Genomic DNA, 13,410 nt, shown 5'->3' with positions numbered 1-13,410 from the left:
TCTCCTCCCTCCGAGCACGCCTGCCTCACCGGGCAATGCTGACCTGCCTTCGTGCACTCGCACCGTGCCAGGAGAAACACTGACCGGACACCAGGACTGACCTTGGGAAACTCCACCAAGCTCCAGACCTCCCCTTCTGGCACCATCTGCCCCGCTCTCACTCAGTGCTCACCCGTGCTAATGATGCTTGTACTAAACTTTCCATTTCGCCTGGTTTTGAAAACCGGTTCCCAGCGAAGGAAGTGAGCAGGTTACTCTGCCATGACCTGCCCTGTGAGATAAACCCTTTATCTCATTTCCCACTCATTTTTACGACAGTAATTACTCTTTCTTCAGCATTCTTAGAGATACAGATGCCTGTGAGATGAGAGATTTCCAAAGAACGTTCCCTCTTGCTCTTGTGTTCGCTGTTCTCCGATCAGACCCACTAATCCTCGCCACCAGATTTGCCTCCCCTATAGAGGGAACGGAAGGACTGAGTTGGTGTGGAACCTGGGAGGGGACAGCAAAGCGGTGAGGGAGAGGCAGGACACGGCTGAAGGAGCTGAACTGTGGGGATCAAGAACAGGCACACACCTTTCCCTGAGAGAGCTTGTTCCAGCCCAGGGCCATGGTCATCATCTGAGACCTCCCTCCCCAGGGAGCCGTCCAGCTCAGCATCCCGCTCCCTCCTTTTATCACTAGTCTGCAGAGAGGAGAAGAACCTTCAGCTGCTCTCAGCTACCTTGCCAGTGGCAGGGACAGAGTCTGGGAGAGATGCCTAAGCACCTCAGACCTGCTGGTGGCCCAGCTCACTCCATGCCCTCTGCTCAGGGCCTCTCTTGAGGTGGGGGCTCATGCAAACCCACAATTTGGAAGAACAGGAGCAAAGCTGCAAAGTCCCGCTCCCAGAGACCGAGTTCCCACCTGCAGCCACCTTTGTCCTGCTGGTGGACAGGCTTTATTCAGAGTGGGACTCAACCCCATGCAGCGAAGGAGGTTTCCTTTGGTAGAACCTTCGCAGGAGCTGGAGCAGAAGCTAGAAGGGTGAACTTCTTTCAACAAGTGAAAGAAGAATCAGACCCAGAAGGGTGGTTCACATCAGTGCTCTGGTACGGGTGAGGATGTGGCAGGACAGCAAATAGGAATGAAAAAACCCATCTTCAGAGCACAGCTCGCTCAGCATGGCACGAGCTGCGGGGTGGGATGCCAGCAAATAAGCAGAGCAGATGCCAAGTACCTGCTCACATGGCGAGCACCGATCCCCCATGCACGGCACAGAGAAGGATGCTGTGGAAAAACACAGTCCATGACTCGGCTGTTTGTCTGACGTGCAATTAAACGTGTTGAAGATTGCGGGAGCATTTCATGACTTGTGGAGTGCATGTACGAATATTTCAAGGGGTTTTGTGCTTTATTGGCCATAGATACAGAAAGTGTATAGTGGCTGTGCATTTATAGTCCTAAAAACACTGTTTGCAAAACCGTGGATGCTCAGCCGGGTGTGATAGGTGTATATTTCTTTAGACATACGTGTCTGCCTCTCTAGGACGCATGAGCCCGCGTGCTGCACTGGGCTGCGCAGTCTGCTTTTTCTTGCCCCGAACACAACACATCGAAACGATAGAAAGAAAAGGGTTCCCAGCACAGTCCATGTGCCTGTGGAGCTGCTTCGCTAACACGCCAGCCTGTTTCAAGGACGTACAGAGTCACCAGCGCAGTGAACAGGTGCTGCTCGGTTGGACACAGAACATAAATCCATACTCATAAAGGCTGGGGGGGGGGGGGGGGGGGGTTCTCTTGGAGCAAATAAACCCTGCTCTGTGTACCAATGTACCAACAGAGCAAAAATTGCTCCTGACCCCTTCGCTGGGTGGCTGTTGATGTTTCCCAACCTGTGTCCGGCTCCAGAGAGCGTGAGGCATGCTCAGCTCACTGCACGGCTCAAAACCCGGGGGGCTGGAGGCAGGGAAGGGGTGCTGCCCGCAGGGTGGGCTACGGCAGCGCGTGTGCCCCGGAGCGGTGTGGTCCCCCCGCTCGCAGACTGTCCCGTCTCAGCTCCATCGGGACAGACGGATCCGCAGCTCATCCTCCCTGCGGGACTGTGCCCACGCCCAGGTCTCACCCACAACCCTGGCAACGCTTCAGATCTCCTGAGAAAGAGCACGGAGAGCCCGCTCCCTGCTCTCACCTCTCCATTTCTGTGGCAGGCACTTGCTAGAGGAGCGGCAGGACGGCCACCTCTAAAACATGAGCTCGTTTCTGTGGGGAGGTCACACGTAGCTGTGGAAACATCCCCAAAGCTGCTGTCCTGAGGGCCTATGTCTTTCATTGGCATTGAGGTCCGCAAGATCAGGCCCTGCACACGCCCTGTCCTGGTACTCTGCGGGTATTATCAGTGTTATTTAGCACAATCCGCTCCTCTTTGGGGTTTCCCTCTGCAGCTGTTTCGACTTTAGAAACAAAGCAGCAATGCATGGAATGGAGCTGCTCTGTGCCCACCATGGCTTTACCCTGGCCAACATCAAAGCTGTTGATCAGAAAGGAAGATGAATATACATCAGCTCCTCCTTCAAAGCTTTCCCCAGCACATCTCAGTGCTCTGCTTTGCGGTCCCAGCCCTCCTTGCCTCCTCCCCATCCTGGACAGTGACACTGCACACCAAGCCACGTCCCCCCAAGGTCATGGTGCCCGGGAGGGATGGGACACAGGGCAGGGCAGCAGTTCCTGTCTCCTGCTCTGCGCTCAGGCACATGGAGGGCTCCGGCATGGGTGAGCCCTGGGGGGGTGCCAGGCTGCAGCTGGGGAGCACAGATGGGCGGCTTGGGGAGCTGCTCCCATCACGTTGGTGAAGCTCTGATGGAGCCCAGCCTGCCGCTCCCCTAGGGTTTTCACAGGCTTTGGAGATCAGCTAAATTAAAACAAAGCCCTTATCAGCACACCACACAACAGCTTTTTCTGCTTCACCAGTGTAAATTTGGCCACGGCGAGGCTGTAGATGACACTGAAATGAAGTGGTGGTAAACACAGTCCAGAGCCAAGCTGCAGACCAGCGTGGCAGGAGATAAGAGCTGCGCCAGGGATGCAGGCTCTGGCCAAGCGGCTGGTCCAGAGAAACACTGGTGCCTCAGAAGGGGAGGAGGCAGAGCCACAACGGTTAAACAAGGACGATGGGACTAGATGGCTGCTCCTGTCATCGTAGCACAAATTTGGATCTGCTCCATCATGGGATGCCTGGGCCCAAGAGATGCCTGTTCCTGGCCAGCAAACTCCAAACGAGCCCGTGGCTCCCTCAGCATCTAGAGCTAACCACGGCCAAGCTGCGGTGCGCCGCAGCTCACCGCTAGCCGGGCTTTCAACAGGCTGCTGGCCAGCAACCACCACCCAGAACCGGGAGAGATTATTGCTGGGAACAGAAGCCCTGGCTATAACCCAGTTTGCAGACACACGGTCTCCCTCCTACTGCTACTCTCAAGTCTTTTGGGAGCTCCCTGACTCAGCTGGCCTACCTGCAGCTTCCCTGGAGAGCACCTATCACGGCAAATCCCTCTGGGTTGGGAGCAGGGTTGTGTCGAGTTTTCAGATGCCGATCGGAGGTCAGCAGAAGGCTGCAGCCTCAGCAAACCCCGGGCAGGACTTGCCAGCTCTCAATGAAGCTCTCATGATCCCCAACTCCAGCATTTCTGGGCTTTGAGGTTCCTACCAGAGGTAAATGACACTCACGCTTTGGACTTTGCCAGAGTCAAAACACTCCTGTCTTGGTTCTGAGGTGGACATTTGACTTCACTTCTGGGTTTTTTTTCCATATAAATCTAAATGTGTTTTCCTGTGGCCAGGATCCCTGGGGCATTTGTGGAAAGGCAGAAGTGCTGGGAGACCAGGCAGGCCTGTGGGAGATCTCCTGACACACAGAGCTCCCTGGCCAACAAAGTCACACCTAACCATGAAAGCAAGGCTTGTCAGGTCCCCCACTTTCCACACAAGAAGGACCACGGAGTTTGCTGGTCCTTGGGAAGAGCCCCATTCTTCCTTCTTGCAGCCTTTCAATAGATAAAGGCTTCTGAGAAAGAAAAAAAGAGACTTTCTACCAAAGTTTGTAGTGAACAAGTGGCGGTGGTTTTAAACTGAAAGAGGATCAGTTTAGATTGGATATAAGGAAGAAAGTTTTTACGATGAGGGCAGTGAGACACCGGTTGCTCAGAGAAGCTGTGGATGCCCCATCATTGGGGCATGAAGATTGGACGGGGCTTTGAGCCACCCCGTCTATGCGAGATATCCCTGGCGTTGGGCTAGATGATCTCCACAGCTCCCTTCCAACCCAAACCGCTCCACGATTCTTCACCCCGCTTGTCCCCCAACTCTTCAAACATCTCCTGGACCTGATGGCCCTCCAGGTCAAGCTACCAACCTCGCCGAAATCAAAACCCTGGGGCATGGGGCTGCGGCTGGGCTGTGGGAAGTGTGAGGAGGCATCTCAGACACTTTGGTTACAATGCCTGAGGCCACGGTGCCCGGCTGCGGACAAAGTCCACAGCCGGGCACCGTGGCCTCAGGCATTGTAACCCCCTCTGGGTTACTGGGGAGGCCTCAGCGCAGAGGGGGGAAGGTGGGGAGGCCATAAACCCCCATTAGGCTCAAATTAATAATTAAAGTCACAGCTAAAGCGTCGCCCCTGAGCACACCAGGCCCACCCGCCCCGCTCCCCGGCAGCAGGCCCGGCCTCCAGCCGCCTCGGCGGGGCGGGCCGCGCAGGCCGCGCCCCCGGCAGCGTCACGGCGAAGGGCCGGGCCGGGCCGGGCCGGGCCGGTGGGGCCGCGGCGGGGAGCGGGAGGAGGCGCCGGGCGATGGTGGGGATCCCGGGCGGCAGCCAGCGTAAGAGCCGCGGCGTGGAGGGGTGGGGGGGGAAGGCGGCGAGCCGCTCGGCGCCGCTCGGCCGGGGGCGAAGGGCCTGGCGGGGCCGGGGCCGGGGCCGGGCGGCGGGGGCGGCTGGGCCTGGCCGGGCCTCGGGCGGCCGGAGGGAGGGAGCGGGGGGCAGCCGGGCTCAGCGGGGAGGGCTGCTGCGCCCCGCTCGGCTCTTCCAGCCGCGCACGCTTACCCATACAAACGCACAGCATCCATGGTGGGTCGGGGTGTATTTCGCAGTGTGCGGTTCGTCGCCCGCAAAGCGTGGGGCGGCCCGGCCGGGAGCCGTCTTGGGGACCCCGGGGCCCGCTGGGTTTGGGAACGAAGCCGTGAGAAGCCGGAGTTGCAGACTCACGAGCCGGCAGACCATGAAGCAGGGATTCTTTACTGCGACGCCGGGGATCTCTCCTCCAAAGGTGCGCGCCAAACACCCTGTGATTTCAGGTTAAATACAATCACAATATACATATTCATTATATTTCCGAGAAATGCTTAGCATATTCATGTCTTTTCCAAGAACTAATTAGTATATGTTGATATCTTTCACGCATGTCTGTTAGCGGCCTCGGGTGGTCTGTGGGGGTCTCAAGATGAAGGCTCACACCCCTCCTCATCACAGTGTCCGCTGGTTGATCTTTGTTTCTGCGCAGACTCAGTTCTAAGATCACATATACCGTGTCCTTCCAGGGTGTTTTGCTCCAATCTTGTTGCCCTCTTGGTGCCTCTTTATCTCTGTAGCTTGGTGCATCTGCCCTCCCAAGGCTGAGCTGTCTGGGGCAGCATTATTGAGGAGCCTCTCTGTCTTAGGGCTTTCCTGTCTTCTCAAAACAGCAAGTCAAGTTTGTCTAAGTAGTGTTATTGAGGAGTCTCTTTGTCTTAGGGCTTTCCTGTCTTCTCAAAACAGCAAGGATCTAGTTTATTTTAATTACAATCACTCTGGTAAGTGGAAATTTTACATTTACGGGTATCAGATCCCTCCTTTTCTTTCGAGGATTTGTAGCTAGAAAGCTATGAATCCTCAGGTTGAATGTCCAGGCTGGCCAGGGTTCCGTGGCCCGGTGCCCCGTTGCTTGGCCAGCAGCAGGCCCGTGGGTCCGCCATGGCCGGCCCGTAACCTGCGCTGGCGTGGGCAGCGACCGGCCCCGCGTCTGCGAGCGCAAAGCCTGTCCGCTGCGGCATCCTGCGCCGCTTGGGCTTGGGACGGGGATCAACGGAGCGCCGTTCTCATTCATTTCTTGGAACAGGAGGTTTGTTTCCAGAAGAGTTGCTCTCTCGGAGGGCGGTGGGGTCGGCAGGAGAGCGGGGAAGCGCTGCCGAGGAGCGGGGTCGATGGTTAGCCAGTGCCCCTCGCCGTGTCGGCCTCCTGCTCAGTGCTCTGGTCTGTGCCAGTGCACACAGCGTTTGGCTGTCCACGGTCGGATCCGAGATCTGGTCCGATCCCCGCAGGGCTGCGGAGCGAGGTGCGGGACAGCAGTCCATGGGTAAGGGGTGTCCAGGCTGACAGCCGGGATGGGCCCTTTGTGCAACTCCGTTGGGAAGCCGTGCTTCAGGGAAGGGAGAAAAGTGGTTAAAAGTGCGTCCCAAAGCTCAGAGGAAATGAGGGAATTTTAAAATGAAGTGTGATTGCTGGTAGGGAAGCAGTGTAAGCATAGACGCTGACGCTAATGTGGAAACCACCCCGAAAGCTGCATTCCCGACACGGAAAAGGAATTACCAGGGGACGGAAATTGCAGAGGGTGGGTGAATGCTTTATCGTGCTGCTTGGTGCAAAACGTGTGGAGATGTTCAGAGTGAGGTCGTTAGCCCTCAAGGCAGTTACAAATATGAGCCTGGCAAAGCACGAGGACTTGGAAGAGCGGTCGGCCCAGGCGGCTGCGGCGGGAGGAGTGCCCAGCGGCGAGGAAGCCGTGTTAACGTCCAGGTGGGTTTGCAGAACGCTGCTACCTGACCGACGGGCTCCTGACCTCGCTGCCAGGGAGGGCTCTGCGTTTGTCTGCCGCGAAGAAAAGGCCCCACGGAAGGAGCGTGGGTGAGATCATCTGCTTTAACCTCGCTGTCCAAAAGTCAGCCCTCTGGGCCTGATCTTTCTCCAAGCTCCCTTTGCAGTCGCAGCGGAGGACCAGGCGCTTCCGAGGGCAATTCATCTCACCAGTCGTGGACACCTTTCTCTGGATGAGATGAGTTACGCGCTGGAGGTGCCTGGGCTGTTTCACTGACTGTGAGGGGAGTCCAGGAGAACTGGCTTGGGATTTGGTGACAGGGAGTTAGATGAGACAAATCCCCCCAGTGTGTCTTCTCATGCTGCAGCTTGACAGTCCCAGCGGGGACTGGTCAGATTCCCTGCTTCCCTCAGACTGAGCACTGGGAGGAGAGACAGGCCTTTGAAATCCTGCTTAAAAATAACAACCTAAGGGAGTCAGCAACTTTGTGCCTGAAGCCGTAGCTTCAGGGTGGGTATGTGAAAGCCGCTCCCATCTCAGCTGTGGCACTTTCTGCAACCTTGGGCAAGTTGTCTGAATGATTTGCTGGATCGTGGCAGGAATGTATAAACGTGTATGGAGCCGCTCAGTTTTGCAGTATTAAACCATGTCCGAGGTTTGGGCTTTCCATCTGGGTCCCGCTGACAGAACCGGGTCAGGATGCGATGGCGCTGACCTTATGCCAGCGGGTGCAGCAAGGCCGTAGCCGCTGGCAGGAGAGGGTGAGCCCCTCGGGTGGGTGCTTCGGGTGACTCAGCGGCAGCTAAAGCCTCATTTCTTATGCAGCTTGAATACGCCTGTGGCTGAGCATCGTCGCTGAAGTGCTAATGATAACCCCGGTGCGCCGTACAGCTGTTTTATAAGGGTAAGCACATAAATATGCGTTGTAGCCTTCGGCGTCTTGATAGATAGAGCAGGTAACATGTCCTGTTAGTGCCAGTTATTGAACAGGCTGAATGCTGGCACAAGACATCACTTAGTTCTTGGGCCTAGCATCTGCCCAAGAACACTGCTGGATTTTATCTTGGGGCTCGAGAAAGTGAATAATCAGCTGTAGGCTCATAATTTTTATAAGCACAAATCATATGCATTGCCTTGGTTATCAGCCCAGTGCTTTCTGCTGTGTTATAAATACGGTTTCTGGCAATGTCAGGAGGTTGCTTGATTTCTTTGTGTATGTATTCCAGAGAAGTGGTTCAGTGCTCAGTGTGAAACTAATGATCCAGAAAGAAAGGAGAAATTTGGGACTGCTTTGGAACTTTGGGATGTTCCAGATTAGTTGAAGGCACGTGCTGACTCTCGTGAGCGTGCCTTTCTTACATGGATATTTCCAATGAGCAGAAACTAAAATGGATCTTTCAGGGACTTAGTCTTGATTTTCATATGCTGTAAAATAAAAGGCTTAAGGTGTTGGTTACTCCTCCCTTACACCAGTGTTTGGGAGAGTGAAATAAGGTGACTTTTAAAGCAGTCAGAGAAAAGAAAGAGTTTTTTGATTTGCAGCTTCTCTGAGGATAGCAAAGAGCACGTACGTCAGGTAGAGCTCAGGCAGTCGACTCTTAGAACTAGGACTCGAGCGAAATAGTGAGCTGAGTAGGGTTTCCGTCAGCCTGAGCTGCCAAGGCCTCGCAGCTACCTCGAGATGTTGCCATAAACCACTGGAGAGGGGAGAAGGACTGCTCGGGTTTCCCTTTCGCTGGCAAGAATCAGAGGTAAACGCTTTGACTTCAGAAGAAGGAGGTGGCTGTAAAACTCACGAAGGCAAGAAGTGAATTTGTCTCTCCCTCTCTGATGTGGGAGTCCCCGGGGCAGCGCTTCCACCCAGGCAGGCGGTTTCCCAGACTGAAAGCCACCTTCCCCAAGGCGCTTGTCCAGCCAGTGCCTGGGGCAGAAAACTCCTCCTGAGTCCCTGTCACCTTCCCATCCCCCCCTGCCGTGCTCCATGGGTGCACACACCCACATCAGCTATGAAGGTGTCACTGGGTGTCGATTTGTGCACTCCAGCTTGATCAGCCTTGACCTTAGAGCTCAGCTAAAACGTTCTTTACTCCATTTCATGTTCTACTAGAGAGACAAGCACTAGCTTCTACAGGTAGTAACTTACCTGGTGATTGGACTTGGAGGTGGAAATCTGCACATATGTTTTCCTCAAAGACATGCTTTGCAGTCCTGGTATAGTTTAAAAGATCAGACTGTTCAGCAGGGATTTTCTCCAGTGTAGATTTATGTTGGTGTTTAAGATAGCAGTTTATAATAGCCTTCAGCCTTGGGTTGCAAGGATATGTTCAGAAGATAAATGGCATGTTGTAGTCTTGACTTGGGGTCCATAGGTGACACTTTGAAGCTTTTTGAAGTATTGCAGAATTCCCTCGTTACAGGTTGGTTTTGAATGGAGAGTGCAGCATTAGCCATTTTTTCCTGTGGATGTCGTAAAATAACCAGGGGAATGCTTGGTGAAGGCTGCGGGATTACTGCTGCTTTTCTCCGAGTGGACTCGATAGACACACTGGTTTGTTAGCATCGATGCCAGCTGAATACCTGAGCTGGATGCATCTATTTTTTTAATCCTTGTGATCTCTTGCGAGCTGGTCTGTCACTTCCTAATAGCGCACCTCGTTGCTGTAGCAGCAAGTTCCTCCAAATGTATCACCTGGGACGCTCCCGCCTGGCTTTGGTACGCATTTTATCACGCCATTTCTGATAGGAGGCAGCAGGAGGAGAAGAAGGAGGTGTAAAATCCTAAAGGAGAGAGAACAGGGAGGCTGTACGTGGCTGGTGAATGTGGGAGTAGGGTGGTGTGGCGAGGGCTGGTTGGGTCGAGCAGTTGCTGGCACTGGTGGGACTGGGCTGGTGGCAGACAGCAGCTGGGGAGCCCATCCAGGGACCCTCCCTGATGCCCGCCTGGCTGGCAGAGACTCTTCGGACGTCTTATCAAATGCTTAGCCCAAGAACTTGTTACATCCCGGCTATCTTTCGTGTCTGTGAGCCAACAAATATTTGCTTTATGCTCTAAGTTGGCGTGCACCCTGCCTGCGGAGCCGCTGGGCCTCTGGCTGGAGGCGCGTGGACCAGCGGAGATGGAAGCGCGGCTGTAGCGTGTGGCTGCGGGGCACTCGCGGCTGGCTTGCAGCACGGGCAGCTTCCTCTGCTTACATGAGTGTTCTGGGATGCAATATTTTGTGGCGTTATGCGTGGGGGTGAACATTTCAGTGGGGCTTGGTGAAGCAGAAACTTGAGGCTTTTGTAAAGGATGGGGATATCTCAGCCTGCGGCACTTCCAGGTGTGGAGGAGATTAATTTGCTTATCTTAGGTGATGACAGGTAATTGCCTGTGCAGGGGAGGTACTGGAGGCAGGATGCTAAAACACAAAGAAGTCAAATGGCTTCCATCTTCCTCCCCCGCTGTGCAAGCTCTTTTGCATTAAAACGCCCCATCTAGCAGATCTGGAGGCAGGAGTCCTCCCTCCTCCTCCTCCCTGATGAGCTTTGGTGGGGGCCAAGAAGCCACTGATGAATTGCGAGTGTAAAGCGCTGAACGTTTGAGGGGAGATGAAAAAAACTTTCAAAACATTTGCCGCCCTGGCAGCGCGTACGTGGGTCGGTGATGGGGTTTATCTTCTGACATCATTAGGATCTCTGACATTTCTAGCTTAGAAACAATAACTCGCCTTATCCGCCGTCATGTTTTTCTAATTAAAGACAAAGCTTGGTAAATATTTTTTAAATGATTGAATTTCCCAAGTATGGAAAACACATGTTGGGAGTCAGGCTGGCGGCGTCCGATGCGCCTTTTCCCATAGCGTCCCTTGGAGCACGCGAGTGCAAACACAGATTTGGGGCTGTGGGTGACAGGTTTATCTGGGATGATTGGCAAGGATTTATAAACCAGGAGGGGATTTACTTCGCTCTCTCTCCCTCCTCTTCCCCCTTCTCTGTCCCCCTCCCCGACCCCTGTCTCAGAAATAGGAAATTGGGATCACATTAAACCCTAATTGGTTTGGCTCCAGCGCTAGCTCGGCGGCTGCCAAATAGTTAATTTATTGCGTGAGAGTTTGGCCATGTGTTGAGAGGCAGATTTGCTTGAAGCAAGGGATCTTTGTAAACTGTGCGTCGGTCCCCGTGCCAGGGCCTGCCTGCGGCGGCACCGGAGCGGGGTGCGGGAGGTGATTTCTGTGCCCGTCCCGGCAGGACGGCGACGGGGGTCCCTGCCGGGGGCTGCCGTCCTGCCCCCCTCGCTCCCCGGCCGGGACGCTGTTGGGAGTAGTTGCCTAAAAAAGCTTAAAGTGCTTTTAGCTGGACTTGGCGATCAACGTTTGGAAACTGCCAGCTCGAGAAGACGTGGGAGGCTCTCAAGAGAATCAGTGCATCTGTTTGGGAGATAACAGCAGGCCCGGGCTGTCGCGGCGGAGCAGGGCCAGGTGGGGATTCCGGGGGGGGGCAAGCTGGCTGTCCCTGGGTGGGGTGAGGAGGGGTAGCTGGCCGCCTTCCCACCGCCCCACAGAAGCCCTCTGTGTTCCTGCTCTTCTGCGCGAGGCCGGTGGCTGTCGGACAGCCCAGGTTTGGCGTCTCTTGCTGTTGGATCCCAGGCGTGTAGCTGCGTTTGGCTCCTGCGAAGGTTTCTGGAGGCTGGGGTCCCGCAGAAGAGCTGGCGTGGGCTTGGAGGACGAGCAGCCCGTGTTTAGGCTGCCGCCGACACTGGCACTCGAGAGGGAGTTACTTGGATGGATGCTGCAGCCTGAGTTAAAGACTCTCGCTGCTAGCGTGGCTCCGGTTCTGGAGTATGATTTGAAAGAGGCCGTGTAAGGAATAAATCCATGGCTGTGGCATTTTCTTTCATTTCTCGCTGAGTTAAATAACAAACTTTGTGTAAGGGAGCTGCTTCCAGCTCCGAGGCAGCAGAATTATTACCGCCGCGCTCAGCAGCACCCTTTCCGTGTCAGCTGCTATTTCCATTGTGAATTTGATACCTGAAGGCTCAATATTGTGACCCTTTAATTTTCAGCTGCTAAAACGTACCGTGCGAGTTGGCTAAAAGGGAAGAGCTCAAAGGGGAGTTTGAGGTAGTTATGCTGGGGGAGCTGTGTGTTTCTTTGGGTATTTCTTAAGTGCTGAGTGTTTAGGAGAAATTGATAGGTAGTAGCAATGCACTCTTAGCAATACTTTTCCTTCTGTAGCTCTTGCTTCCTGGGATGTAATAAAATCCATTAAGTTCTATTTATGATCTAAGGCCAAATATAGTAATAGTTTTATTTGGATAATTTGTGGCTGTTCTACTGATAGTCAGAATACTGAACACTTCCAGGCAGACTGCAAAACCCAGGCTGTGTGTGTAGGGGGTGCAGGGTTGGCACGGCCAAATGTTAGCCGGTTTTTCCGAGGAGTCAGAGACATAGAATCACAGAATCACAGAATGGTCGGGGTTGGAAGGGACCTCTGTGGGTCACCCAGTCCAACCCCCTGGCGAAGCAGGGTCACCTACAGCAGGCTGCACAGGACCGTGTCTAGGTGGATCTTCAATATCTCCAGAGCAGGAGACTCCACAACCTCCCTGGACAAAAGCCTGTATCGAGCTGAGCATCATTGTGGGAAGGCAGCTCCTGCCCGCGGCTGCTGCGCTGGGGCCGTGCTGCCCTGGATTTGCCCACGGTGGCACAGAGGTGCTCGCAGGACAGGGCAGGCAAAAGGCAGACAAATGGGACAGGTATCGGGAGCAAACAGCGATGGCTTGTTCTGGAGAGCGTCTTTTCATCCCCGGGTCCGAAGGCAGGTTGAGCATTCATCAGGGAGCCACTCCCCGCTTTTGGATCTCCTTAGTTTGAAACGCAGCCATTTCTGGGATGAGCTCCTGTAATTATGTTCAAGTACGTCGTACTTCCACCACGTTTGCCAGGAAGGAAGGAGGAATACTGTGCTCCATCGCCAGACAAAATAGAAATCAACAACTGGGATTTTTCTCAAAGAGCGGATCAATCTTTTCTGCCATTAAATCCGAGTTGGATGGAAGCCTTGTGCCCACTTTGCTGTTGCGATGCGAGCGTGGCGTTCTGCAGCGCGCAGCCCCTGCTCACGCGAAGACTGAAAGCAGCAAATTCTAGCCAGAAATTCTTTCTAGCGCTTTGCTTTCCTTCTGCTGTTTGCTTCCCTCTTCGCACTCCAGATGCTAATGGATCACCTTCCCGGGGTGAGTAACGCTACAAGCCGTACTTTACGTTGTGCTGAGAAACTCCGTCGCCTTCAGGAACGTTCTTTCAGAGATGCGTTCCCACTCCTAAACCGTCGCAGATCAGGCAGTACGGAAAAACCTTCACGCCGAGCTGGAGATCGCTTGTGTCAGCCTAAACACCGACCTCGCGTTTGAGCCTGGGCACATCCTGGGTGTGTGGCAGTGCTGGTGCCGCCGCTGGGTGCGTGTACCAGCTGATGCATCTGGGTTTCCAGCTTTCTGTGCGTTCCCTGTTCCCTTCTCCTGCCCCCTCATAGATGGAAGCTGTATTAAACTTGCTGTCCTCATCGCGGAGCCATCCGCTTCCCAGGACCCAATTTTTTTGCC

At 54.5% G+C, this 13,410-nt stretch overlaps 1 protein-coding gene across 5 annotated transcripts in view; it reads left to right on the top strand.

Annotated features, from left to right (window-relative positions):
- The first annotated feature begins 4,761 nt into the window (after positions 1-4,761).
- CBFA2T2 (CBFA2/RUNX1 partner transcriptional co-repressor 2) overlaps positions 4,762-13,410 on the top strand; it is a 67,295-nt gene continuing 58,646 nt past the window's right edge. For 3 of the 5 annotated variants that reach the window (XM_075438317.1, XM_075438318.1, XM_075438316.1), the window contains exon 1: positions 4,762-4,851. In XM_075438317.1, coding sequence (XP_075294432.1) covers positions 4,824-4,851 — 28 coding nt within the window. In that variant the 5' untranslated portion in view covers positions 4,762-4,823. Of the gene's footprint in view, positions 4,852-5,183; positions 5,298-13,410 lie in introns of those variants that run through there. The other 2 variants (XM_075438319.1, XM_075438320.1) reach the window with 2 other exon arrangements.

Source organism: Opisthocomus hoazin, chromosome 18 (assembly GCF_030867145.1).
Source record: "Opisthocomus hoazin isolate bOpiHoa1 chromosome 18, bOpiHoa1.hap1, whole genome shotgun sequence".
Taxonomy (NCBI): Eukaryota; Metazoa; Chordata; class Aves; order Opisthocomiformes; family Opisthocomidae; genus Opisthocomus; species Opisthocomus hoazin.
Note: the sequence above shows the minus strand (reverse complement) of the source record. Positions and strands in the feature narration are given on the sequence as shown.